Source organism: Macrobrachium nipponense, chromosome 8, assembly GCF_015104395.2.
Source record: "Macrobrachium nipponense isolate FS-2020 chromosome 8, ASM1510439v2, whole genome shotgun sequence".
Taxonomy (NCBI): domain Eukaryota; kingdom Metazoa; phylum Arthropoda; class Malacostraca; order Decapoda; family Palaemonidae; genus Macrobrachium; species Macrobrachium nipponense.
In genome coordinates, this window is record NC_087203.1 from 86,568,145 (window position 1) to 86,596,066 (window position 27,922).

At 36.6% G+C, this 27,922-nt stretch overlaps 2 protein-coding genes across 4 annotated transcripts; one reads left to right on the forward strand and one right to left on the reverse strand.

Moving 5' to 3' along the window:
• Positions 1 to 32: 32 nt before the first annotated feature.
• On the reverse strand, positions 33 to 13,978 carry LOC135222906 (invertebrate-type lysozyme-like). Of its 2 annotated transcripts, XM_064261300.1 has the most exons (5): positions 13,928 to 13,978; positions 13,788 to 13,874; positions 9,206 to 9,400; positions 1,199 to 1,278; positions 33 to 912 (listed from the first exon to the last, which is right to left on the reverse strand). In XM_064261300.1, the coding sequence occupies exons 2-5, from the start codon at positions 13,849 to 13,851 to the stop codon at positions 751 to 753; spliced, it is 501 nt and encodes a 166-aa protein (XP_064117370.1). In that variant the 5' UTR covers positions 13,852 to 13,874; positions 13,928 to 13,978; the 3' UTR covers positions 33 to 750. The 2 variants fall into 2 exon arrangements, with proteins under 2 accessions (XP_064117370.1, XP_064117369.1); XM_064261299.1 differs by lacking the exon at positions 13,928 to 13,978 and having other exon boundaries at positions 13,788 to 13,927.
• Positions 13,812 to 27,922, forward strand: LOC135222904 (lysozyme-like). Of its 2 annotated transcripts, none has more exons than XM_064261297.1 (4): positions 13,812 to 13,950; positions 22,506 to 22,709; positions 22,880 to 22,950; positions 25,849 to 27,922. In XM_064261297.1, the coding sequence occupies exons 2-4, from the start codon at positions 22,511 to 22,513 to the stop codon at positions 26,023 to 26,025; spliced, it is 447 nt and encodes a 148-aa protein (XP_064117367.1). In that variant the 5' UTR covers positions 13,812 to 13,950; positions 22,506 to 22,510; the 3' UTR covers positions 26,026 to 27,922. The 2 variants fall into 2 exon arrangements, with proteins under 2 accessions (XP_064117367.1, XP_064117366.1); XM_064261296.1 differs by lacking the exon at positions 13,812 to 13,950 and adding an exon at positions 19,957 to 20,438.

A 27,922-nucleotide genomic window follows, 5' to 3' on the forward strand; every position in this document is an offset into this window, starting at 1 on the left:
TGTGGCCGTGAGCACAGGAAAAACAAAGGGTGTTAAATAATGCATTTTTATTCATTGGCTAAATACTGGTCTTTATCCACATAGACCCTAAGACCGCTTGGCAAATTTCGCGGGTATCAGAACGATACTTCACATATCCTTGAAACTGCAGGGTAACAACAGTTTTCAAAGACTGTTTAAGACGTGGTGCATATTTCAGATCAACAGAAACTTGGATTGCACCATGGAACTGTATTACAAAATTGATATTCTCATTTAATGCCCATTCCTTAATTGTACTGCTCTACTTGGGAGTTTGAATGTGTGAAACAATAACAGAATTTAATATACTACTATTACTACTACTACCAGCATCTGAGTCTTCATTCATAAAGTATATGGGCGGGGTATCTAGTAACGTACGTCACTACAGTATCAATGAGTGGGAGGGTCTTTAGTAATGACGTTATACTACCTTCTATGTACGAGCTCGCTAGATTTAGCTAAGTTCCCTTTAATTTTCTTTTATTTACTCTGATAAGTGCCTTAATTATCAAAATTAGACATCACTGCATATTTTTGCCAATTACGCTGTGGCTTCAAATGGCTATTTCCAAAATACGATCCACATCCAATGTTTTGATGAGATTTTATCGACGAAAATCAATTAGACACGGCCTTGCAATGCACAATAGAAATAATAAAACTGGGAAGACAATTTTTCTTGTCGGATGAACAATTATTTGGTTTTGACATTTTATACGATGCACTTTATGAGTAATCTTCACTTCCAGTGTTATTCCAACATGCGTAGAATCTGCCATAGTATTTTGTAGGGCGATCGTCTTTCTGGTGGCAGTTATAACCTCCCAGTTTATGTGTTAGAGCGAAGTCAATGCAGTTTATTTCACCATCGCCATTGCAGTCCACCTTCTGAAGAAAAAAAAAAGAATTATTAAAGAAATGTATCCTTCATTATTTCATTGCTTTTTCTGCTCTTGCCTTGAAAGCTGCTTTAGTTTTTGTTGTCATGGACTTCACTTCAGATAGGTACCGTAAATTTGTATTTCCTATAAACAATTTCTTATTACTTATCCAACTGAACAATGAAGAAAGTCCATATGAACATCGAGTGATTTCTAGGGGACATCAAGGCGGTGTTTAGAATTTTAAGGTGTTACGTCTTATTTATGATTTTCTGTTGAACAATTGTACTAACCTTGCTGATGATGAGTTTCTGTAAATAATTCCTCACAATAGTTGCAGCACAGCTGAAATCGTTGGCGCAGTCTTTAAAATCTGCCAAGAAAATTATGGTAGTGTAGGAATGAGTGTAAGAGGGATATTTGGATATATGACGGAACTAATTTAAGTTCATGTAGTATTATACATATAATCAAGAAGCTCTAGCAAATGAGAAAATTGTATGCTAAAACTCTGAGCAAATATTAGAGCTGTAGGATATAAACATTAAAAGCTAGGACACAAATGACAGCAGAAGCCAGAACAAAAAGTTAGATCAGAGTCTTAAACCGAAAAATCAAGGCTATACATATGGTTTTATAGGCAAAAACTTCACTTGCTGTATTTGGAAAAAACCGATGAAATATCATGAGACTTGTTTTCATTTGGAAATTTCCACATAACCATTAGTAAGCTCTTTCCGAACAAACACTGTCACTTTGTTTCCAAAAGCAGTGATGGGGAGGTATGCTATATATATATATATATATATATATATATAATATATATATATATATATATATATATATATATATATATATATATATATATATATATATATATATATATATATATATATATATATATATATATATATATATATATAGATATATATATATATATATATATATATATATATATATGTATATATATAATTACTATGGGTTTCACAGACAGTAAGCACGATTTTGGGCAATAACTCGGTAACGAACACTTGTATCAGTATGGGATTTTGCTATAGTGTATTACACCCAGTGCCGTTATTTATAAGACTATCGTGAATCACAAACTGTAAAGAATAAAGACACTTGTTCCTGTACCAAGAGGCAAAAACTCGATTAGCCAGAAAAGGTTTCGAACACAGTATAAAAAAGCTCTGCCTACCCTCTACCCCCACCCGGCTCCTTTCCCTCCCTCATCTGTCTCTTCTTCTTCTCTCTCTCTCTCTCTCTCTCTCTCTCTTTTCTCTCTCTCTCTGAAAGCTGCTTCAGTTTAAACATGTTTTGTACCATTTCTTTCTATCTATCTACCTATCTGTCAATCTATCTTATAATAATTTACATTGTTGTATCTATCTAATGATTCGCTCGGTTGTTACCTGCCAGTTGACTGATTTATTATGCATTGATCCGTTCATCTCTCTCTCTTTCTCTCTGTGATAGTGGTACTGTAAATGGTTATTAGAGCGAGAGATACCTGAATTTATGGAGGAGTAGTAGTACGATAGACACTATGATTGATGACAAAGCGACTGTTATACTTGGGTTTGGTTACCTTTGTCGCATTCCTCATTTGGACTCAGGGCATCAGCCATATACTTGTATTACGAAGGTGAAGAAGAGATGGCCACCCCGAACATATATATATATATATATATATATATATATATATATATATATATGTATATATATATATATATATACACACACACACACACACACACACACACACACACACATATATATATATATACACAAAATAAGCCTTCATGACAAAAATATGTGCATCGGTATAATCAAGGCTTTAACTCTGATGAATATCCGGTAGAAAGGCTCAATTTTTATTTGTAACACACTGAGTAACTACAGGATAATCTAAATGTCTAATTACGTATTCAAAACAATCTGAAGGCAATGGGCGGCTTTCCCATGCTAAAAAAGTTGAAAAACTGCGTGACAAACCCATTTCTGGAACCATGCTGACAGTTATGTTCCGAGGTGGCCATTTCTCCTTCACCTTCGTAATATAAGTCTATATGGCTGATGCCCTGAGTCCAAATGAGGAATGCGACAAAGGTAACCAAACCCAAGTATAACAGTCGTTTTGTCATCAATCATAGTGTCTATCGTTCTACTACTCCTCCATACATTCAGGTATCTCTCACTCTAATAACCATTTACAGTATCATTACCACAGAGAGAGAGAGAGAGAGAGAGTTAAGCAGATCAGTGCATAAATAAATCAGTCAATTGGCAGGTAACAACCGAGTGAATCGTTAGATAGATACAACAATGTAAATTATTATTAGATAGATTGACAGATAGGTAGATAGATAGAAAAATGATAAAAAAATAAGTTTCTTAGAGAGAGAGAGAGAGTGTGTGAGAGAGATATATATATGAGCGGATGAATGTATAAATAAATCAGTCAATTGGCAGGAAACAACCGAGTGGATCATTAGATATATACAATAATGTAAATTATTAGATAGATAGATAGAAAAAAATCATAAAGAATTTGTTTAAACTGAAGCAACTTTCAGAGGGAGAGAGAGAGGAGAAGGGAGGGAGAGGGCAGGTGAGGGAAGGAAGAAGGAAGAAGGAGGGGGTTGGAGGTGGGGGTGGAGGCAGAGCTTTTTTATACTGTTGTGTTCGTATCCATTTCTGGCTAATCGAGTTTTTGCCTCTTGGTACAGGGACAAGTGTCTTTGTTCTTTACAATTACTGATTCATGATAGTCTTATCAATTACGGCACTGGGTGTAATACACTATAGCAAAATCTCGTACTGATACGAGTGTTCGTTACAGAGTTATTGCCCAAAAACGTGCTTGCACTGTCTGTGAAACCCGAAGTAGTGGCGAGGAGTACAGACAAGTTGAGTTGCAGAACAGTATTTTTTTCTGGCGATAAGAAGAAAACACAGGAATTCTTTTAAGCTAGCAGGGAGTGGTGTGACTCCGTTTTACTGTTCTGTGGAGGTCTCAAGAATATGCTGTGTAAGAAAGCAAAATTATCCCTTTTCATGTGATCCAATTTTTTTATTACCATTATAACGTCCCATCTTTTGCGTCAGTCGCACCATTCAAATGTATTGTTTGTTTTCATTCTAAAAAATTATAAACTCAATTATTGTCGCAGATTTTTAAGTTCTTTGTTAATGACTGGAGTTGTTCGACACACCCAGGTGTTGTAGATAATATTTGTTGTCATGTCTTGACCATGATAAATGGGTTATAGATGTTTTTGAAAGTCGCTAGTGGAAAAAATGGCTCGTAAATTTGAAGTGTTTCATTTGATATCAGGAAAACTATTTGCTGATTATCATATTTTTCCCTTACTCTTTCCCGACATCCAGTCCAGCTTAGATTTATTGTAGCGCCTCAGTGGCGTGGTCGGTATGGTCTTTGCCTGCCACCCCGATTCTCGGGCATTCCATTGAGGGGTGAGAGATCTGTATCTCTGGTGATAGAAGTTCACTCTCGACGTGGTTCGGAAGTCGCGTAAAGCTGTTGGTCTCGTTGCTGATTAACCACTTGTTCCATGCAACGTAAAAACACCATGCAGACAAACAAACAAACTTAGATTCATTTTCGTCTTTTTCTCGGGTTCCATGTCTTCCTGAAATACCAAGGAGTTCTTAAGCCAGTGTTAGTCTCAGTGGCGGGGTTGCTTTCAGGAGTGGTTCCTTGTCCCTATTGCTATGATTCTTGGTCCATTGGCCAGTATACTTGTTTAATAAACTACCATATAATTTTTTACTGATTATATGATCCAAGCATGCGCATCGATGTCATGTCAGCTTAGGTGATGAGTGACTGCACACAAAATACTGGCCTTATTGACAGATTATTTTTTTTTATTTGCTGGAGTATATGAGAAACTGAACTGGTATGACAGAAACTAATGTGAGTAGTCCTAGTGGTACAATTCCCTCTGTGGAAAGGCTCTCAGATGACTTCCGGACAAACGTCAACATATGATTCGTACTGCATTTATTCAGTCGTACAACTACCAGCTCTCCGAGATGCTTTTATCGACGTCGATAACTTGCTGCTAACAAAAGCAAAATAGTTAGGTAACTGATTATATATCACTGATAACAATTGCAGATTGGTGCTGTGTCCACTACCACTAATAGACGAGTGCGGTAACGTTACACTTCTACCGAGCACACTAAGGATACAAGCGCCTCAGTGGCGTAATCGGTATGGTCTTGACCTGCCACCTCAGTGGCCGCGATTCGATTCTCGGGCATTCCATATAGGTGAGGGGTTAGAAATGTGTATTTCTGGTGATAGAAGTTCACTCTCGACTTGGTTCGGAAGGCACGTAAAGCCGTTAGTTCCGTTGCTGAATAACCACTGATTCCATGCAACGTAAAACCTTACAAACAAACATTATGGGTACTGCCTAATAAAAATTACCCGGAACCACAAAATTTTGCTGAACGGACAGAATGATAACGGGTTAACAGTTCAGATCTTGATCTGTGTTATTTTTTCAGTAAAGCCATGAATATCTGCAATACCTGCTTATAGTACTGCACACTATAATTGTAGTTTTAATGGCCATACTGTGTATTATTATATGGATCGTGATTGTTATTGCCTTTGATATACATAGGCGCAATAACGTCGTAAAACATGAGAAATTACTCATGGCATTTGAATGACATTTCTTATCCAACAGATGGTGGAGCAGATCGAGAAGAGTTCACAGGAAGCCAAGTTGCGCACCAGAATATTGGTAAGTAGATTGTAATTTGAAATGAAAGAAACTGAATCGTCCTGTTGAAAGGTTATTGTGTTACGTAGACTTTGGCACCTAAGGGTAGATGTGGATGGCGATGTAGAATATACCTTGTCCCCAGGGTAATGTAAACGGCAGTTATCCACCTCTCGTTAACCATGTCCTAGCAGCCTTCTGTCTGCAAGACGGGACTCATTGGTCAAGGTAAATTACTCTAGGTTTGTCATCATTCATCATGGCCGTTGTTTTTCTTCGAAGCTGTCATTACGTTGTGTAGATGATTACTTCGTTCTAAAAATACTTCAGTGGCGCGTCTGAGGAAGGCGTATTTTTGACAATCATGACAGCTAAGGCTGTGGACTGAAGAGTTAGGGACAAGTAATAATTAGTACGTTAATAATCATAACAGTGAGCCAGAGATATTCCTGCGCTGTCAGAGATCTTGAAATGTGTATAAATACCTACTGGTGACCCGTTCATAGTAATATATGTTCTGATTCGTGATGTTTCTGGGGTGTAGTACTTGTGTAATTTCTTGGGAAATATATTACAGGCCAGGTAATTGTGTAGCACCCCTTGAATGGGAATTACTGTAGTTTCTGTCTTAACTGATTGTTTGCCTGTTAAATATAAGGAAATTAGGTCTTCACAGAAATTGTACAAAAATGGTTTGTCGAGTTGAATTTGGTTTTTGATCGTGTGAGATCTGTGTATTTTTTATTACCTTAGGACATTAACAGCAAAGTTTTTGTAATATAGGTAGTTTCTTTTTTTTAGTTTTCTCAGTATGTTATGGTTGAGGGATGATTAAAGGTAGGCATCCAACGCCCCTATTCCTGTTTAGGTGCTGCTGTCGTAAATTGAATTGTGCAGTTTCTATGAATGGTGGGCATAACTGAGTAAGATAACTACTATGAGATTCAGGGCCTCTGTAACATGGTTTTTTGGACTTTGCTCCTTGTCAAAGCATCGGATGTAGCTGAAAGTTGGCACATGTATATTTTACAACCACACACAAATTTTGTCAGCATTATCAATAACCTAAACCCGATAGTTTTAATTTTTATAGAGTAAAAATGATCTAGCCGACGCCATGGCCAATGATTACGAGCCAAGAGTCGAAAAACATTCATTACGTAAGCAAAGTAAACACCTTTTGACGAAATGTTGCCCCGCCCATCCACTAGACAGAAACTCATTCTCCTTGGTCCATCGGCTCTGAAACCCGAAGACTTTATGAATGGCGGAACGATACATAGATGTGGTTGGGGTATCAGTGCTAGCGTAGTAATACTACTGTAGCAGTGGTGCCGCAACAGTATATGCGTAATATGCATGAATTAAACGTTTAGGCCAACTGCTGTGATCCTTGAGGATCATTTAGCACTTCTTACAACTACTCGAGAAATGAGTTTTTATAGCCAGAAGTTAAATTTTGTAATCCAACAATGCCCATGATAGCCTTCAGTGTTATCCTGATTTATAGCGAGGTCAAAGTGGGTGGAGCCTCATTAAGTTATCATTCTGACGATAATTATTGGTGAAGGTTTAAAGCCAAAATACCGTACCGGCTTTTTTTTTCAGTATATAGGTAGATAGCCAATAAATAAAAATTGCTTGACATTGGATATAGCAGTTATCAAATCAAGCTTGTCGACTATGTTTTTGAAAATTACTAACTATTCCCTTACATCTTGTCAATCTGATTGTGACCTATAAAGTAGGCTGTAATTTCTTATGGAAAAATTATTTGTTTTGGAATTAGACTAATAATCGAAGTGTTTTTGTATTTATTAACATATTTTGTTGGTTTGTTCATTATGACAATTATCAGTGGAGAGGTTTCAGAGTTCATAAAGGTGTGCTGCTTTGCTTGTATTTAAATTTGTTTGTCATTGTTGCCAGAGGTATAGCCTTCGTTACGTATAGCCAATCATCCATCGAGAAAAATGGAAGAAATGCTGTCACAAGTTACGTAACGAGTGCGTTCGAAACCTTTTCTCTGAGTAAGTTGGCCCGTCTTCAAAAAAAAGTCACTTTTATATTGTAAGTACCAAATTTATTCAACCTACGTAATGCAGAATGCAGTCAAAATTTATGTGTACATATAATGTGTATTCTGAATAAGCGTTATATTTATGAAATGCATAGATAAAAAAGTTATTGCGAAAAAACCGTGTTACAGACGCCCTGAATCTAATAGTAGTAATTTTTTGTAAATACATGTACAGTATTCCTTTACTGCTATGTAACAGTATGTTGTTTGAAAAGACGATTGTGATTATGTCAAGTATTGCACCTTTCTAGGTCTTATAAAATGTTGTAAGGTAGGTTTAGTTGCCCCGTAAGAAGTTAAGTATATTTTACTAGACCACTGAGCTGACTAACAGCTCTCTTAGGTATGGCCCGAACGATTAGTTTTTATACGTGGCTATGAAACAATTGGTTTCTTAGCAACGGGACCTACAGCTTATTGTGGGATCCGAACCACATCATATCCAGAAATGAATTTCTAATCACAAAAACTAATTCCTCTGATTCTGTACTGGTGGCCGTGGGAAGCGAACTCGTGCTACCATGTTCACAGACGAGTATGGAACACACTCGTCCAGTGAGGAAGTTGTCATGCAAGATATGGAAATAAACACACTATTTGGAAAGGGCTTTTGCAGTTGGTGAAAAGAAAAATTCATTTTGCAAGTATTTTTTGTCTTTCAGGTGAAGTTCTTGGCCATTTTTTGTATTTGACGACGTTAGTTAGGAAGTATTATGCCACAAGACATCCTTGAATTATTATTGTCTTGAGTTTAGGGAAGCATGAAAAAACAGCTTCTTACACGTATACATAGTATATGTATATATATATACATATATATATATATATATATATATATATATATATATATATATATATATATATATATATATATAATATATATATTCTGCATAAGTTTGCTGTTCGCGAAGGCTATGGTTATTAGGCAGAAACCGAAGAGGGAGAGCCGCTTTAAGCTAAATGAAAATATAAGGATCTATTTTCTGAATGCAGGAAGCACCGATTACCATCATTCAGAATAAATGCATTCAAAAGACAAAAGCTGCTCGCAGAGATAAATCATCTTTGTTTGACTTCTGAATACGGCGTAATTATTGATTTTATTAAAAAAAAAAGAGTATGCCACCATTATTAGGGAACCTGTGAGATAACAATCTTATTCAAGAGTCAGTGTAGGCTTGCATGACTCCATAGATAATAGTTTATGGTTTTCTAAGAGTCGATCAGTCGAAATCTCACCATTTCTGGTTGAAAATACCTCTCCCCCTTCCCCCCTTCCCACCCCCACACCCCTCCAAAAAATCTCCTTCTTTGTTCTTGTTTTGTTTTCTATTTGGGTTAGAAAAGGACATCTGGTTGCGTAACCCATTAATCTTGAAATATATAGGAAACTTTTACTACTTACGTAAAGAGATCGACCCAAGTAAAATCTTACGGTGATCATTCGTATCGCTTACCCTCAAAAGTAGGCTTAGTAACGTCAAGTATGGAGGGCGATCCAGCGTCAAGCCAGTACTGCCACGAGATATGGAATGGACCGCAGAATTCGGCTCCGTGGTAGGTTGATTGGCAGCCTGCGGTCGAATTGCAGCCGGTCGCTCCCTCGCAAAGGCATTGGAAACAGTCTTCATCGATGAATGTCGAGTTTTGGCCTGGAAAATAGAGATGACGTCAACACATTTCGAAAGCATGTCTCCCCCCCCCGCTCTGTATCAAGCCCAATCATGCATTTATCGTGTCAAGTCCACGCATGCAAGCGCACGCAATATAATATATATACATAAATACATACATATATATCATTCGAGCTACAAATGTCCTTTAATATCTAATTCGCTCTACCTCGGAATTGATATATTTACATATATGTACCGAAGGGGAATTTTTAGTTGATAATAATTTCGTCCCCTCATGGGATCGAACCACCGTCCAGTGGACGTCAACGTCCGTCCTGATTTCGTTCCCGTTCACTGGACGGCGGTTCGATCCCATGAGGGGACGAAATTATTATCAACTAAAAATTCCCCTTCGGTACATATATGAAAATATATCATTTCCGAGGTAGAGCGAATTAGATATTAAAGGACATTTGTAGCTCGAATGATTTATATGAATCACGGTGATATGTATAATTATTCACATACATATATTATATGAGTATATATTATATATATTATATAATATAGATATATATATATATATTATATAATATATCTATATATATATAATATATATATATAATTATATATTATATATAATATTATATATATATATATATATTATATATATATATATATATATATATAATATGTGTGATGGAAATGGGGGATACGCAGAGATAGGATGTACTCTATACTCAGCTTCCGGTTTCCACAGTTTTTGCAAGTGGAATCCCGAGTAATGAATGTGTATATATATTATATATATATATATATATATATATATATATATATATATAGTATATATATATATATTGATGTATATGTGTATATATATATATATATATATATATATATATATATATATATATATATATATAGTGTCTGTTATAGATTTACAGTCTTTCGCTTATCATGTCGGACTTGGTGAAGTAAGGAGCAGGGAACCCATCCTAGAGAAAAATGAGTTACAGAATGTAAACTTACATGACGACGTTAATGAAGCCTGCTGATATTTTATTTTTATTCATCCGAAGTATATTTGTTTTATTAGCACACTACAGTTCCAGTAACCAGCACCTTGTATATTTGTATATATGTATATATATATATATATATATATATATATATATAGATATATATATATATATATATATGTATATATATATATGTATAAACCCGAAGGCGTAGAAGACATATATTAGCATTAAATATAAGTCACATATACTTACTGCGATGTTTTGAGACCAGTGTCTCATCATTCAGGCTAAAATGGAAGATAAAAATCTTATAAAAATACACAATAAATTATTTTTATTTTTTGCAGTTGACACGCAAAACACATTGAATAAAGCAATACAAAGCAAGATATGACGTTGAAATACAAATTTAAACCAAAAAAAAAAAAATTAAGAGTATTTAAAGAGACATCTTGTCTCAACGGCGTCAGGTTGCTGTAGCCTGTATGAAAGATACACCGGAAATAAATAACTAGAAGGACGTGGTTTAAGCTAGTATTTACTACAAAGGAACAGCTGAAGAGTGGTTGCTTAAGGTGGGAACTAGTTTCTTTATAGTTAGAGATTTTAATTTTGGAAGGTGGTGTTCATATGGACTTGATAATGATATCTTGAAATCCTTATCAATTATATTAATATTACAAATTTTCCCAACCCAGAACTATCTAATATTAGGAATCATGGGAAATTTTGTAAAAAGTAGTATAAATTATAATGAGATCAAGATATTATCAAGTCCATATGAACACCGCCTTCCAATATTAGAATCTCTCGCTATAAAGAAACTAGTTTCCCCCTTAAACAACCACTCTTCAGCTCCTCCCTTGTACATAGGTTAAACCACGCCCGTTCTGGCATTTTCCATAGAGCAACCGAGCGTCGTGTAGACGAGGTGTGTCTTTTAACTATTCAACTTTAATACTTTTTTATTTTTATTTTTTTTAGGGTAATTTGTATTTCAACGTTGTACCTTTCTTTGTATTACTTTATACAAAGTTTTTTGCGTGCCAACAAAAACTAATTTATGGTGTATTTTTTATCAGTTTTTTTATCTGGACGATGAGAAACTGATGTCAAAACGTCGCAGTAGGAATAAAATGACATATATAATGCTGTCTTCTACGTCTTCTGGTTAGTGCTGCTGAGAAATAGCCTAGCCGTCACGTTGAATTATATATATATATATATATATATATATATATATATATATATATATATATATATATATATATATATATATATATATATATATATATATATATATATATATATATATATATATATATATATATATATATATATATATATATATATATAATATATTTATAAATCTCCAGTCATTACACTTGCCAATGAAAATTTGTTACCTCACAGTAGCCAGACACTTGTATCTTTATCACAGAAAAAATACGACTGTGAAGTAATCATATATGAAATTGAATTAATTGTAGGGTGTCACTCCATTAACAATTTTAAAAGTCTATTTCCCTGGTTCCAACTCACTTCAATTAAATTGAAGGAAAATGGATCTTTAAAACTACACCTGGCTAACTGAAATAAATCCAGAATGAAACAGGTAAAGTGAAACCTCTTCGAAATCAGATATGTTCGTTCCACAAATTAAAAAGTCACATAGTACAAATTAGTCTCTTCATTTCGTAATACACAATCATGGGCCTATCAATAATGACAATTAATCGGCCGGCAGAGACCGACCGAATTCCTGTCAAAAGCAAATACGGTCTTCATTAAAACAAATGAAATATTAGTACATCTAATAAATCATCATAAATGAAATATCGAAAAAAAGGGGTTCACTGCATCGGCACATAGTAGAGAAGGTCGGAAGGATTCAGATTAGTAGAAAAAGAATCCATTACTTCTCTATCGACAGACAGGGAACAAAAATTCTATGGAAAATACTCAAGAGCACAATTTACGAACATTTCATAAGCCACTCCTCTTTAGACGACGTCACTGACACGTAACGAGTTACATAGGAAGATTCCGTGACGTCACTCATCACTTATTCAATGACTAAGGAGATCTCCTAAATAGCAGGTTTCCTATATTCTAGATTTCACTGGTTGTAAATTGATCTGTCTCAAAAGGTAGGATCTACCCTTCGCTGGTTCCGCCCATCGGAACTAACTCGCGCGCAAATATTCCGTCAGTGTTCAAGGTGACCTGAAGCAGTAATCTCGCTAACGAAGAATATTTCCTTTTGTCTCCGTGAAAGCCAATGCCGGCGTTTGTCATTTCGGAGAATGTAATGTCAACAAATGGGTTGTTCCGACACTACATCTTTCTTATCTAGAGTTTTATTATTTCGCAAGACAACAATACAGTTTAATACACCCTATATGTATTATATGTATATAAGCGTAAAAGATTTATATAGAGGACTCAAACGCAAGGTTGTCTTTTCTCAAATAAAGAAGATTCGTCGCAAGGGATCAATAAAGGAAAATAAACTGTCTTCTGTAAAACTACGGTAAACCGTATCTTAAAATATCCACAACACACTTCAACCACCATTAGTGACAAAAATTAAAACAAAAAAGCGTTCTTCGATTTGTTAAAGTTTGACATCGAACACCGGGACGGACACATCAGCAAACAAAGCATAAAGAAAGAAAATGATAAGCCTCTAACATCTCCGAAAACACTAAGCACCAAAAGTTACGCATAAATACTCAATATAAGCCAATTAAATCTATTTCCAAAATAAAAGGAAAACACAGCACAGTCAAATAAGAAAACCTGATCAACACAAAACCAGAAGCCAAAGTACCACCAGCAGCTGTCCGTAGCGGGGTTTGAGAAAAGCGGACGTAGGTTAACGGGAGAAGGATGGAGCGTACTATAAAAATAGTAGATTCACAGCAACCGTGCATTTGACGTCAGAAGGAACACACGTCCTGCCTATGTGAACTCTCGAGAGACTGAGAGTTTCCACCCCAGTGATTGGCGTATCAATAGCCAATCAGGAGCGTCGTAAGGGACTGGCCTATAGACGTCAAATGCACGGTTGATGTGAATCTACTACAGGAAGGGAAAGAAGCCGCCTTCAACTCGCCCCCCCCCCCCAACCGCCCACCCCCTCCTTCCAGTACCTCGTCGTCCTCGAGGCCTCTCGCGGTTATAATTATCTCGTACAAAACAGTGTGGACGGAACGAACCTAACCAAAGGTGGCTCTCTACTTCGGAAAGAGAGAAACATTGGATGGAAGACGTTACGAAAATCGGAACCATTTCTTGAATCATTTCGCTAAAATCTATGTAAGTCTATAAGGGGATTAGGCGTTCGTGTTGAGTTTGTACATCGAAAGTAGTAATGCTAAAATAGAATCATTACTCACCAATGATACTGTTGGTCATCGCCATGACAACGCACAGAAAAATGATTATCTTTAACCCAATCATTTCTTCCGCAGTCGTGCCGAAGTCGGAAGGAATTCAAGCGGTGAACTACAGCTGCTGTTGTTGATCAAAGAGAAAGCTACACGCCTTCCAAATCTGATGGTAGGTACGCGCGGACTGAGTGCAGTCCTTGAAGCGAAGTCACTTATTAAGCTGTCTGCTGTTTTCTTAAACCTGTTTCTCTCTCTCTCTCTCTCTCTCTCTCTCTCTCTCTCTCTCTGTGTGTGTGTGTGTGTGTATGTGTGTGTGTGAGGCTTAAGCCGTTAAGCCACGCTGGAAAAGAAAACAAAAAGACAGTTTGGGCAAAATAGCAGACAGCTGCTTGCATGACCTTGCCAAGGACCCCCAAATATGAGAGAGCCAGTCGAGGGCCCCAACGAATCAAAAGTTACAATGACCATACGTTGATACTCAGTACAACGTAGTACTTTTAATATTTGTATATTCATGTGCAGAGTAGGTGTAAGTAAATATATAAAATCATTTCAATATTTTATATAGCTTTAAAATCAATACAAGTAAAATTGGTGAAAATAACCACATTAAGTACAGTATGTACTGTCACCGCCGGTAACCAAAATTAACGAAATACCTTCATTGGAATAAAACAGAATTAATAAAGATGTGCAAGCTAACTGTTGCACACCGAGGTGTCGATAGCACCGACACTAGGATGATAGGGAATCTGCGATGTATATTTTTATTTTGTGTATATTTTTGTCGCTGACCCCCTAGGGCCCTCTCCTGGATCCCCAGTTTGGGAACCACTGGCTTAAGGGATTAAAATGAAGCACGGCTTGTTTACCATTTGTAAAAAAGTTAGGAGATTAGATCGCACATTTCTTCGGAAGGTCAAGACCTCAATAAAGATTGCGAACTTAATTCATCCTGCATTTTATATATTCATGATTTAAAGATATATTATACAAAGTGCAAGGTAAATAAGAAGTCCCGGAACTTTACCTATCACTGAGCAATGTTAAAACGATACATATAAATATATATAGATATATATATATTATATATATATATTATATATATATATATATATATATATATATATATATGTGTGTGTGTGTGTGTGTGTATATTTAGCCAAGGCCACAGGAAAAATACCGAGCGCTTTCGTGTTATTTCAACACATTGTACCTCGAAAATGTGTTGAAATAACACGAAAGCGCTCGGTACTCCTTTTATTTTTCCTGTGGCCTTGGCTAAATATATTGTCACATACATACATATATATAGGCATGTATATATATATATGTATATGTGTGTGTGTGTGTGTGTGTCTGTGTATGTGTATATATTCATTTATATTTATACAATATATACACTGTATATTATATATATAATTATTTATATTTGTTTTCAAATACGTATATATATATATATATATATATATATATATATATATATATATATATATATATATATATGTGTGTGTGTGTGTGTGTGTGTGTGTGTGTTTGTATTTGTAGTTAATTCATAATAAATCCGATACGCCTCGGATGGTCTGCTCGATCTTCTTTGTCAGAGGTTGTAAGTTCTTTTCCGTAGGGGAGGTAGTGTCGTCAGTGCACCTCATGCTGTGGACTGCAGGCATTACTTAAAGGCCTGTTCACACGAGCGGGCCTGATCGGCGTGCTCCGGGGCTGACGGGCAAATTCTAGCGGGCTTACCCGTGAATGTTGTCCACACGGTTGAGGCGATGGAGAGGTGGGCGTGCCCGACGATGCCAGTAGTGTGTTCAGTGCGGTACGATAAACATGGTGACTACCGCAAAGAAGAAGATATTGTGTAGCATGACAATTGCTTTGTGTGTGATGAAAAAGAAGAGAATATGGTGCAAAGAATGGTGATTTTGCTACAAGACCCATCGGGCAATTTGACGGTTTGCCAGTCAAGTGTGTCCGTTAGAGGGGAGGTCCGCCGATCAGGCCCGGTTGTGTGGACAGACCTTCCATCTGACTTTCCACCTTCTCCTAACATTTGCAAGGTTTACTTCCTATTACTCCTTTCAAACATTTTTAATTTCAGTTTCACCCCTGAATGACCTCGTAGGTCCCAGAGCTTAGCCTATGGCCTAAACTCTACATGTTATTCTATGTTAGTAATTAATGTGTGTTTGTGGGGGGGGGGGGGGGTGCATACAAAATGTATATTTTCATACATCTTGTGTGCACATATGTTTAATTATATTCTCGTGGTCTGGTGGTAAACTTCATCGCCTCACCAACGAAACTCGAGCAATATACCCTAGTATGGGAAGAAACGGCTTAAGTCAGTATTAAAAAAAAAAATAAAGAAACCTGGTGCTTGTATTGATATCAGTGGCGAAGAGTATTTTAAGCATTTTGGCAACTTGATGGGTCTCAGCACACGTAGAGGAGGACATAGGATTAACATCCTCATCCTAAAACACTAAAGAGAATTCAAAACATTACCACCTTCTCGAGCCACACCCTTTAAGAAGAGTGTAGTCCCCATATATTTATAAAATATATGTGTAATATATATATATATATATATATATATATATATATATATATTATATATATGTATATATATGTATATATATGTATATATATATATATATATATATATATATATATTATATATATATATATATATATAAGTTTGACGAGCCCCTGACCGAGTCACATTTATAATGTCCGCCAGAAAGATTTCATCAGAAGGACGATGTAAAATTTGGAGTAGTATAAAGTTAAAGAACATGGATAGCCAGGCGGGAGGCTACTGAAAGGATGCAGAGTTTACAAATCACTGGAATAAGACGGAAGAAGAAAGACTACCAAGAACCTGTATCAGCCTTTACAGAGTCATCTCTGTTGGTTGGGCTGAGATTCGCACCTTGGCCCCCTAGCCCCACCCCCGTAGGGGGTTAAGTGCCTTCATTGCATCCCAAGGGGTACACTAGGCATTACTAAAGGTAATTTGCAGCGTCCCTTGGGCCCCTAGCTGCAACCCCATTCATTCCTTTTGCTGTACCTCCATTCATATTCTCTCTCTCCCACCTTTCTATTCATCCTCTCATAACAATTATTTCATGATGCAACTGCTTTGAGGTTTTCCTCCTGTTTCACATTTCAATCCTAAATACTACACAAATCCCAGTGCTCGGCCTCTGGCCTAAACTCTATATGACTGGTTCTCAACCTTTTCCATTTCATTCTTGAATTCTCAAGCAGACGATCTTCTTCATTCTCGTCAAGAAGAGTTGAAAGGTTTTCAAATATGGCAACATTCCCAGCACCAACTTTCCTTTGCCAATTCATGAGCTTGGCAAGAAATCCACGAAGACAGTTATTTTCTCTGCCCTGTAGCTTACGATTCAACCTATTTAGCTGCTCAAATATATCTGCTAAATATGCAAGACGTGGCTCCCACGAAACATCATTGAATTGACTCAACAGGTCAGCTTTCCCTTGCATTTCCATGATTACAGCACAGGTGAATCCGGGACACTGATTGTATATAAGGCATGTTTCTCTCCCTTACTTCATTTCTATTTTATTCTTATCTCCTAAATCTATTGTTGAATTTTCTACAAAGTATTTATACTTCTGTTGTATATTGGGTCTGCTTTTCTTTCGTTCTCTTATGAGCATTCTTTTCTATAGAAGTTTATTGTAAAATCACTAACAGTTATAATAATGATGATAATTATATAATAAAAATAATGATAATGGAGTATATTATATGGATTCTGTATATATATATATATGTTGTGGATAATGTTGCGGAAGTTTTGCGCACTTGGGTTTCATCTGTGATTCGGCAAATTGACTGATAAATGTAGCATTGACGTTTGTCCAAATTTCACTGGAAACGCCTTTCATGGGGCAAACAGAATACCGTTGACAAATTTATGTATCTTACAGAAATGTAAGGAATGAATCACGGCACATCCAAAACTTTCACTTGCAGTAAACTTAGATAATTAATAATTTCGTTTATGGCCTAAGAATGGTGCAATTTACGAAAGTTCAAATCTACCCTGCTTAGTTACCATAAAAAAAAATGAATACGTTGGTGTTGGGGTGCTGAACCAGTTCTCGGTATTGCCATTTCGTTCCTACTCTCTCTCTCTCTCTCTCTCTCTCTCTCTCTCTCTCTCTCTCTCTCTGAAGAAGCTATTATATTGAAATTGAATGTATTGGTTGTTAGAGATGTGTAGTGTAGTGTTTAATTATCTGGGAAGTTTCAAGTTGTGTTTATGAAAGTGCAGTGCATGGTTGTCTACGTTAGTAAAAGAGCGTCTCGTTTGGTGTGCGAGTGGGTCCTGACACAAGCAAGAAAGTTATGCTAGAGTCTTGTCGATTAACGTTAGCTGCGAAAGTCGAAAAAGAAGAAAAGTAATGTTGAAACTTATTAAATATACTTTTATGTGTAGTTTGTACAGAATAAGATTTAGTGAGCAAAAAACATACGAGTTACTTGTTTGCATGGGTTGTACATTCATAAAAGAATTTCGCTATGAGGAATGTAGGTCATTTTAGCCCAGTTCGTACAACGGTACCTTGAAATTTAAATACAGTCTCGCTCATAGGCTGGGTCGCAAAGGCGAGTTTGTTTGATTTGTATGAATTTCTAACCAAATTATGCTCATTATTAGTATTTTTAGCAGTGCTACTTCAACTTTGCACAAGGGCATTTCGTTTTAGAAACTCTATCTGCTACTTACGTTTGCCGATTTAAGTTTTGTTCATTTTGATCATAACTTCTTCATTAAGCCGGTCATTTTCGAAAATGCTGGAAATTATAAATACGGTTGTTGTCTGTTAGATCATCATTATCTATAGGATATTAAAGCGCTAGTTCTTATCAAACCGACAAAAGAAAAATAGGAGAGGATGACCTATCAAAAAAGTACTTGGGTCTGCTGTCTTCATATTCTCTTCTCCTGTCCTTCATGGTCTCCCCTTGCTTCCCTTGCTTCCCTTGCTAACATCAGTGCCTTAGCCCATCCCCGTCCCAGCTGGACAACTGGCTCTGTTCTCTCCCGCCTGTAACAAATTTGTGAATGAAAGGATAAAAACAGGAACACCAATTAGAGATCCATTTAACTCCTGCCGCCATAAGGAGAGAGGCGACTAATCGCCAAATTTTCAGTAACAACCGCTAAAGGTTAATCATCTATTGGAAGTCACTCATCTCCATCCAAATCCGTTCATTGGTTTTAGAGAGAGAGAAAAAAAAAAAAAAAAAAAAGACTCCCGGTTTTGTAGGCGGAAGCAATAGTTGGATCGAATACAAACCAGTCCTCACTTCGATATGCATCGTCAGGTTCGTCGCCGAGCCCGTTCAAGGACAAACTGTCGCGTTGCGCATCAGCATTTCAGTAATGGCCGCGGCTGTGTTAAAGGGATATCAGAATGAAAAGTGAGAAAGTGCATTTTGGTAAACATTTAACCCCAGAATCACTCGGTAGACGTAAAAAAAAAATAAATAAATAAAAAATAAAAAAAGAAATAAAAAAAAAGCCACTTACAAAAGCTTCATCCTGCACAATTTTTCCTCCTCTGCATAAAAACTGGCAAGGAGTTAACTCGTCCCTCGATTTGAGCTCGCCCGATATATTTGGGGAAGGGGGCGGGGAAAGGGCGTTTGGGGAGATGCCTTTCATTTCTTGCTCTGTTAAAGTAAAACTGTTTTTCAGGTGTCGTTATGGATCGTGCTGTTTGTATGCTTAGACTGACTGATGTCATGTTTATATCTAATAGAGAATGTAATGCTATTTCAGAGCACTGCTCCATTTTGGCATAATATTTCCGCATAATTCTCATCTGCTCTTTATTCATGTATGTATTTATTCATCTCGGTTGACTTTCATGCATATTCGTGTTAATTTCACACGCAGTTGTATTGCACTCACTTGTTTTCTCAAAATATTTGGATTCTAGACTTTGAATGTTTGCTTAGCAAGAAGGTAAATTTTTCCCCTATTACAAATGAATACTAGCAAGGTATGACATATAAAGACTTGACAGCAATCAATTTGGCATGTCATGGCACCCACGAACTCTTTGGGTATAGATATTACGTGGTCTGGAAGCCTTGTACTTGCAATACGTTTCAGATTAGGTCAGCCTTGCGCTGGCACGGACGCGGGATCTTGCTGTTGGAGTTGCCGAATCATCGAATATCGCGTCGATTTTCCACCACCTCATTTCGCCAAATATTTTTATTTCAAATCGTGGTAACGATTCGTACATATTTCCTTACTAAGACGTGCCTTTCGCTTGCGCTACTTCCTTAGGAGGTTTGACATACGCCCCCGTTTAACGATTCGCCGTGGGTGCCTTTCAAATGTTTAAGAATACCGGTTTGAGCTGCAGTCTGGCCTTAAACTTCGAGGCGAAGTCCTATGCAGTCTTGGCGAGGGAGCCTACTCCAACAGCAACTACTCAACACCGGAGGTCGAGAGATTCTTTGAGATTTGTCCCACTTTAAACTAATCATGAAGAAGACATCCACTTTTGCGCAGAGGTCTTCACCTGGTCATCCTTGGTCGTACTTGGTGTGGATTTTCGTCATCGTGGGATTACAATTCTCGCCTGAGGCCCGTAAGAAGCAATGAGAGCGGAGTTTGTCTTTTCTTCTTCTTCTACTTGTTATTCTTCTTCTTATGCGTTTATCACTGGGCTGCTTCAAAGCATTGACTTTTAATGCTTGGTGACAGATTCACATGCAATAAATATACTGAATAGGTTGAGAAACGCATTTTTATTATATATCTGATGTTCAAATTAATAACATAAAAAAAAACTTATTTTTAAGTGAATTGGGAAATTCAGTGCTCGTTTAATAGCTTTCCTATGACATCACAGCAGACGAGCACATGATAAGCATCCGCCATCATTTAGGTCAAGCATTGTAAACGAAGGAAATATCAAATTTCGTTATTCCAATTATGCACCTTATCACGAAAAATGGCAAGCAAGGACAATTCACAAACGGGAAATTGGTTACATTGGACCTCTGGAGCCGCAGTGCGTGAAAGATATATAACAATAAACTGAAACTTGTAAACAACAATAGTTGCTTTTCTTACACTTTGAGATACGAATCAATTGATATTCATCCATAGATTTAATTGGCGAATGCGACTTTAGACATCATAAAATATTGTAGTTCATGTGAATGTCGATATTGAAGTAATTGAAGAAAAATGTTGCACGATTTTTTTTTTCTTCTCTTTTTGTGAGCGACACGATGATTCTTTTAGAGACTGATAATCTTGGGGGTTTTCCTAGTGTTTTTTGAAACTCGTTTCTTTCCTTGTGTGCGTTAGGGACCTTGTTGTCAATTGTTTTCAAGTTGATTTCCTTTTGTAAGCTGTCCATTGGCGCGAGTTCGCCTTTCAGTTCGTGTATTTTGTTAAATTTACAGAGTTTAATTTCAGGCCAGATCATCATAGTCCCACCCCATCCAGGGACATAGAACCTATCCAGTTGGGGGGACATTTTCGACAACACTAGCCATTTTTTGCACTTTTGATACTTAATATCAAGGTAATTCTGAGTAATAATAGGATAGAGTTCTAAGGTAAATTACAGGTTAATTACAATCGACCGACAAAAAAAGTAACATTAAATTCTTGATAAGCAACCAAAATAAAATAGGAAAAGTCAATTTCCAAGAAAATACCCGACGCGCCACTATTGCTTAGATCTACCCATGCACCGTCTAGATACACGGTCTATCTGGACCGTGGATCTGCCAATATGAATTTTAACAAAAAAGTAATATTTACTACCCACTACTTCAAGTTTTAAAAATTTGACCAAAATGATTTCCCAGCGGCTCTAAATCATCTATCATTTGACAGAGAACGCTGTGGCTGCTAATGAATTACTTTCTGAAATATTTATGCCCTATGATTCTTTAATTATTCACCATTATTACTAATTATACTAACAATTAATAACACTTATCACTAATGAAGTGATCTGAGAAGATTTCCGCATGTCTTGATGGCTGAAAATGAGCCCTGTTTATCCTGAAATCCACAGTGCTCTCCTTCTTTCACTAATCTCTTGAGTTTTATCTCCTTGATTTCTTCATTTAAACTATGTGAAACTCGTGCATTATTCTCAGAATGCAAATTATATGTTCTTATATGTTCATTGATTTTGATTGGAAGTCCCCTCCCACTTTCTCCGTAATATTTCTTATCGCAATCCAAACAAGGTATTTCATAGACATCAAGTTCTTTGCTAATGTTTTGGTTGGAGTTATTATTTTGTATGAGACAGTTTTTATGTAGTCAACCTTTTTTGATTATAGTCAGATTGACAAGGAGGGCCGTGTAGGTCATCCAAAGCTTTCTGTTGTATATATTTTGAATAACAAAATCAAACAGGCATACTACTGTGGATTTACTTTCCCAAGAATATCATTCTCGTCACTTCCGACACTTTAGAGAAGTAGTCTTTCGTCTGCTTTTTTTCGTTTACTTTTACGTTGATGTATTATTGAAATGTTTTCGCGCATTCTTATGCAACAGGCAGAAGACCCCATTAATTGCTGTGTAAATGTAAACAAAAAAGATTCCCTTAACGTGAGAAAAAAAATTATCAAATTTATCCAGAAATAAACCCATACTTAAATAAAATATGATTTATTTCTAGGTGATATGCGACGAGTAGATCCTGACGACAAATGCTTACGTTGCATTTGCGAAGCTTCAAGCGGTTGCAATACAAATGTTGGTTGCTCTCGGCCTTACTATGGTGATTATAGTTGTGGCCCCTTTGGCATTTCATGGCGCTACTGGGCAGATGCCGGAAGCCCTAAGCAGGGCAGAGATCTGGAACACCAGAATAGTGAGTCAGGTATGTAAGAGCCGCTTCATTTTATATTTCAAGGCTGGAAGAGCCAATGGTTTAACGGTTTTTGAATTGCTGCTTCTGTTGCAAATAAGCGGTTCGTAACTTGGATACTTAAACTTACATCCGGTTTTAAAAGGAGATAGTCGCTGAGAACTTGTCTCGCTCTCTTGCAGATTTTGAAAACTGTGTAGAGGACCCTTTCTGTGCTATTCGAACAGTGGAGAATTACATAAAAAAATTCAAGGTAAGCATGCTGCTGTTTTCAAGGAAGTTGTTTGTCTTACATCACTAGCATCACATACCCAACTTGCAAAAGTGTTCATTATGAATTGTTTATAATCCCGTTTAAAATCTTGCTGTCAAATACTTTTATCCACATTTTTTTTTTATTTCAAACTGAAGTTTTCATTATCATAGAACAGTGCTGTACTAGTGAATTTTTAAAATTCCCTTCCTCTGCCTCCTCCCCCTTTAGCGTTCAGGTACTACATGGACTAAACACTTTCCCATCATAGGCTAGGCAGCAAACTCAATAAGCAATCGTTTTGGTGCGCTACTTTGCTTTGCAACTGTCCCAGGAAGTTGTGGTGTATAAGACTGTTAAGATCCCATCATGAAGTTTATGCTATGCATAATGAGCTTTCAGTTGTTTATATTCAGTACTGAATGTTTACAGTCATGACTGAAATTTATTCTTGTTTGTGAAGAATGTCTCCAGGTTATCTGAATAAGAATGGGTAATGTAACATCAGCATCAGACTATGGGTGATGAAAACGTCAGCTGGTAATTGTTTCACAATGTGATGCACATTAAGGGATTTGATGCACTTCTACACTGGCGCGGCCGTACTGTATTGCTGTAACTGACAGTGATGTAGCCATTGCTCAGAGGCATGGACTTGAAATCCAGTTAACTTGGATAACAGACAACAGTGACAATTTGTATGAGATGAAAGGTCCAGTGAATGCAAGACTTTGTGCGCTTCACTAGATATTGGACTAGAAAAGACTTAGCTGACCCACCATGTAAGGAGGGACAGTTTTATGATCGGACAGAAAGAATTGGATCAGTAACAGGAATACAAAGGCTAACTCTAGATGACTGAAAATGATCACCTAGGACAACCAGCATAAGAAAATGGGAGGGATGCAGGTTGGCATCATTTGACGAGGCAATGATGCCCTGCTTCTACTGACTGGATAAGAATCATATAATGCATTTAAAGGTTCTGTGACGTCTGTTCTTTTTCCAGTTAAGCCTGTGAGATGGACTATTCTAATTTACATTATCATATTATTCCCAAAGGTATGTTTGAAGGTTCATATACCTTCATAAAGAAATGTTTTGAGAAAGTGTTTGACCTGCTTTTTGGTAGTGAGCAGACAAAATTATAGTGATGATATAGTTTGAGAGTTACTGGACTGGATCAGAGCATCTTTTGAGTACATACTACTATATTTAATCATTAAAGCTCTCATTGCCTCACAGTCACTGTTACAAGTGAAACGATATTTTGTTATTAACCTTTTATGATCAGCTTGATCAGCTGTTGCTTTTTTTTCATTGGCGAAGTTTTGCTCTTGAGCTTAGGGACCAGGTCCAAGGCATTTTCTGTTATTTGATGTTGCTGATTTTCCTCTTGCGAAGAATTACGAAAGTTTCTTTTTTCCTTGTACTTTAGTTTCTTTCTATAAAATGAGGAGTCAGATTCCAGTTCCTTCTCACACTCTTTAGTGATTCATCTTCAGCAGTGATCCATCCATCAGCCTTCACATTGTACTTATTGTACCACATAAAACCCGGGGAATTGCTTGCCATTTGAAATCAAGGCAGGGTCATTTCTAGTCAAACAGTTAAGGGGAACCACAAATTTTTCTTCTTTTTGGAAGTTCTGGATGGGTAGAAGATATTGCATTTTATCGGTCTACTCTCTCAATATCTGTAACTGAAAGAGGCTGGTGACTGAGGGGGCAAACTAGGTCACCCTACAAAGCCTTTACTACTTTTAAGAAGTTTGTAGTTACTAATAATCGAAACAGTTATCCAAAGTGACGCTAGAGAGTACAGGTGGTTTGTGAAGCTGCCATCCAACTAGAAGTTCTCAACCCTTTGATGATTTGGCATTGTATTTTCACATCTTCACTCTTACTGCATCCATGGAGAATCTAGAACTTCATTGCAAATGTCATCTCATTTTATCGTTCAAGGTGTGGAATGTTTATGGATTCCGATTGTTTGCTCTGCAACAATATGCCAAATTTGGGATTTTCAACCGAATTATTTTTCGACTGACCATTTCACTGGACATTGTTCCTCGTTGGACGAGTGGTTTTCGCGCTCGGCTACCAATCCGGTGGTCCGAAGTTCGATTCTCGGCTCTGCCAACGTGGAATCAGAGGAATTTATTTCTGGTGATAGAAATTCCTTTTTCGATATAATGTGGTTCGGATCCCACAATAACCTGTTGTCAGGTGACTAATTGGTTCCTAGCCAGCCATGTAAAAATATATAATCCTTCGGGCCAGCCCTAGGAGAGCTGTTAATCAGCACAGATGTCTAGTAAAACTAAGATATACTTAACTTTTTCACTGGACATCATTGAATATGGGGGAACATAGTAGCAGATTGCTAATAGTATTATTTAGAGATTGCAGGTCTTGAGCTAAACATTACCTGTATCTACGTTGATATCTCTTTGGAGCTGTATTCATGCTCCAACTTCTTCAGTATCACAGTCAGCAGATAACACCCTGATCTTTGTAGCAGCGCCTACCTTAGTCCTTGTTTCAGCTCTGGACAAGACCAGTGATGGTAGTGAATGTTCTCATTTCAGGTACTGTAAACAACACTGAAGCTTAAATGCATTTTAATGGTCCTAACTTACAAGTCCATGTTTTCGTTTAGGTCTCTTCTCCTAACCAGGTCCTTTAAAGGTCTTTTAGTACAAATGATTTCCAAAGAAAATTAATTTGTTTCTGCTTGCAATTGTGTAATTTCTACCTCCGAAAAAGACATAATTTGTAGATATGTTTGTATATTAAGAATGATTTATTTTTTGTTGAAGATTTTAGGGTTTCTGGAAATGAATAGTAATTTTTAATTTTTCTGATTAAGGTCTTAGAATTTTTGTTTTTGTTGCAGGAAGGTGATGGACGCGATTGCAATAGGGATGGCACAGTCAACTGTTATGACTATATTCAAATGCACATCTTAGGAGGTTATAATTGCAATCAGTCAAGTATCGTCACTGATTCGAGATACGAGAAATTTCAGAAGTGTTATAATATGACCTGGCATGACATTGTTGATTCCCATTGACGGTACATTTTTCTGAAACACTTTCTTTTGTTCGTTTCGTCCATTATAGAATTACGCTAATCTTTGTGTCTTGTCTGCAAGCCTCAATGCTGTTAACAATGTGAGCTACGTAAACTTTTCTACTAGTGCTGGTGCTTCGTGGAGTCATAGGACTTTTTGTATTATCTACAAAAGAATGATCAAAACTTCAGTGTGAGGATGGTATTGCGGGATAATTTAAAGTGTATGACACGACTTTTGTACCAATGTTTATTTAAGGAAAAAGCAAATATCCATTTGCACAACTTTTGATGTTAAATTTGAGGTTTGCAAGGGCAGTGCATGTTCCCAGGAGGTTTGCAAAGAACATAAGGTATTTATACCCACTCATAGAATATTTTAATACTCAGATCCATACTTATTGACACTATATTTTAATGCTGACCGGCTCCTTGAGGTATGGCTGGTATTGAAGTGACTTCACCATTTCAATAGAAATGTCATTTTTTAGTGGAAAAATTAAACGGCAGAAAAAATTTTACGCCCCGCTCTGTGCTTTGGTGATTCTCCCTGCAAAGCACTTGCTTTAAGAAGGTTCTTTTTTTTGAGTATTTTGTTACATCTTTTGCTGTAAAAAAAAAAAAAAAAAAAAAAAAAAAAAAACAGAGAGAGAGTACTATTCGCCTAAAAGGTATCCCAAGTGCACTTAGTAGCAGTATACCTGTAGCTCTAATGGAAAGGAAGGTTAAACCCCCCCAACTTTCAGTCATATTTCCTGAAATTTGGCAATCCTTAAACTCTGAGTATCAGTTGCTTTGCAAGCAAGCAAAATTACGCCGAAATTTCCATTGAGATTTTGAAATGTAGGTGTATTTTGAGTAGTTAAAATTTTCACTCGAAATCTACATTTTGATTTGAACACTTAACAAGTAACCATAAGGCTTAGTTCACATTTAAGAAAATCATCCGTTGTTTTTTACTATTTAAAACATGATGTGCTACTTCTTTAACGCTTTGAATTTTAGCCTTTCCTTTCAAAAGATCGCCAGTTAATTCTTGTACGCTCAAAATTCTACACAACTCGCTGAAAGGAACGCGCTGAATGCAAATGTATTTATTTCCTTTAGTGATTTACTGTGTTAAGATTTCATCAAAGCATTCGTTCACTTTTTAAAAGCTGGTATAATACTTTGGACGTGTAGCCTTTCACCCTATTCTTTGTTGCCTTGAAAAATGAGATAGTCTTTCTTCTTAGATGGATTAAATCAAGCCTGAGATTTCATTGACCTTCAGATCAAGTGCTACTTTTAGCCGCTTAGAACCCGCCCGAGGCGTAGTACCTTAACCATTTAACAGACCAGCCATTGGTCAATTTCTAATAAACTGTAATGCAGATACAGCCTGTTCATTTCTCTTACTGTACCTCCATTCAGATTCTCTTTCTTTCATTTTACTTTCCATCCTCTCCTAACAATGTGCAACTGCGAGGATTTTCTCCTGTTAAACCTTCAAATCTTTTTACTGTTAATTTCAGTTTTAGCGCTGAATGACCTCATAGGTCTCAGGGCGTGACAAAATTTTTTTACTCTATCCTCTATTAGTTTCTCGTAGTTTAAGAACCCGTTCAGATTTTTTTTTTTTTTTTTTTGCAGTTTACGAATCCTTCAGATTGTTGTTATTCTTTGTTAAACCTGAATGTTACTTAATTGTTTGTTAGTACTGTTGAGATTGTTGTTATTCTTTGTTTAGCTTGAATCTAATCTAACAATTCTTAGTTAATACTGTTGAGATGTTGAGCGAGTTTGCTGCTGACTATGTTGATTTTAACAACTGAATTTAGTTTTTAATGGCTTGTGAAGTAGACCTCACTTTTGTGATTTGCTTTTAGCACTAACCTCAAATATACGAACACAACCAT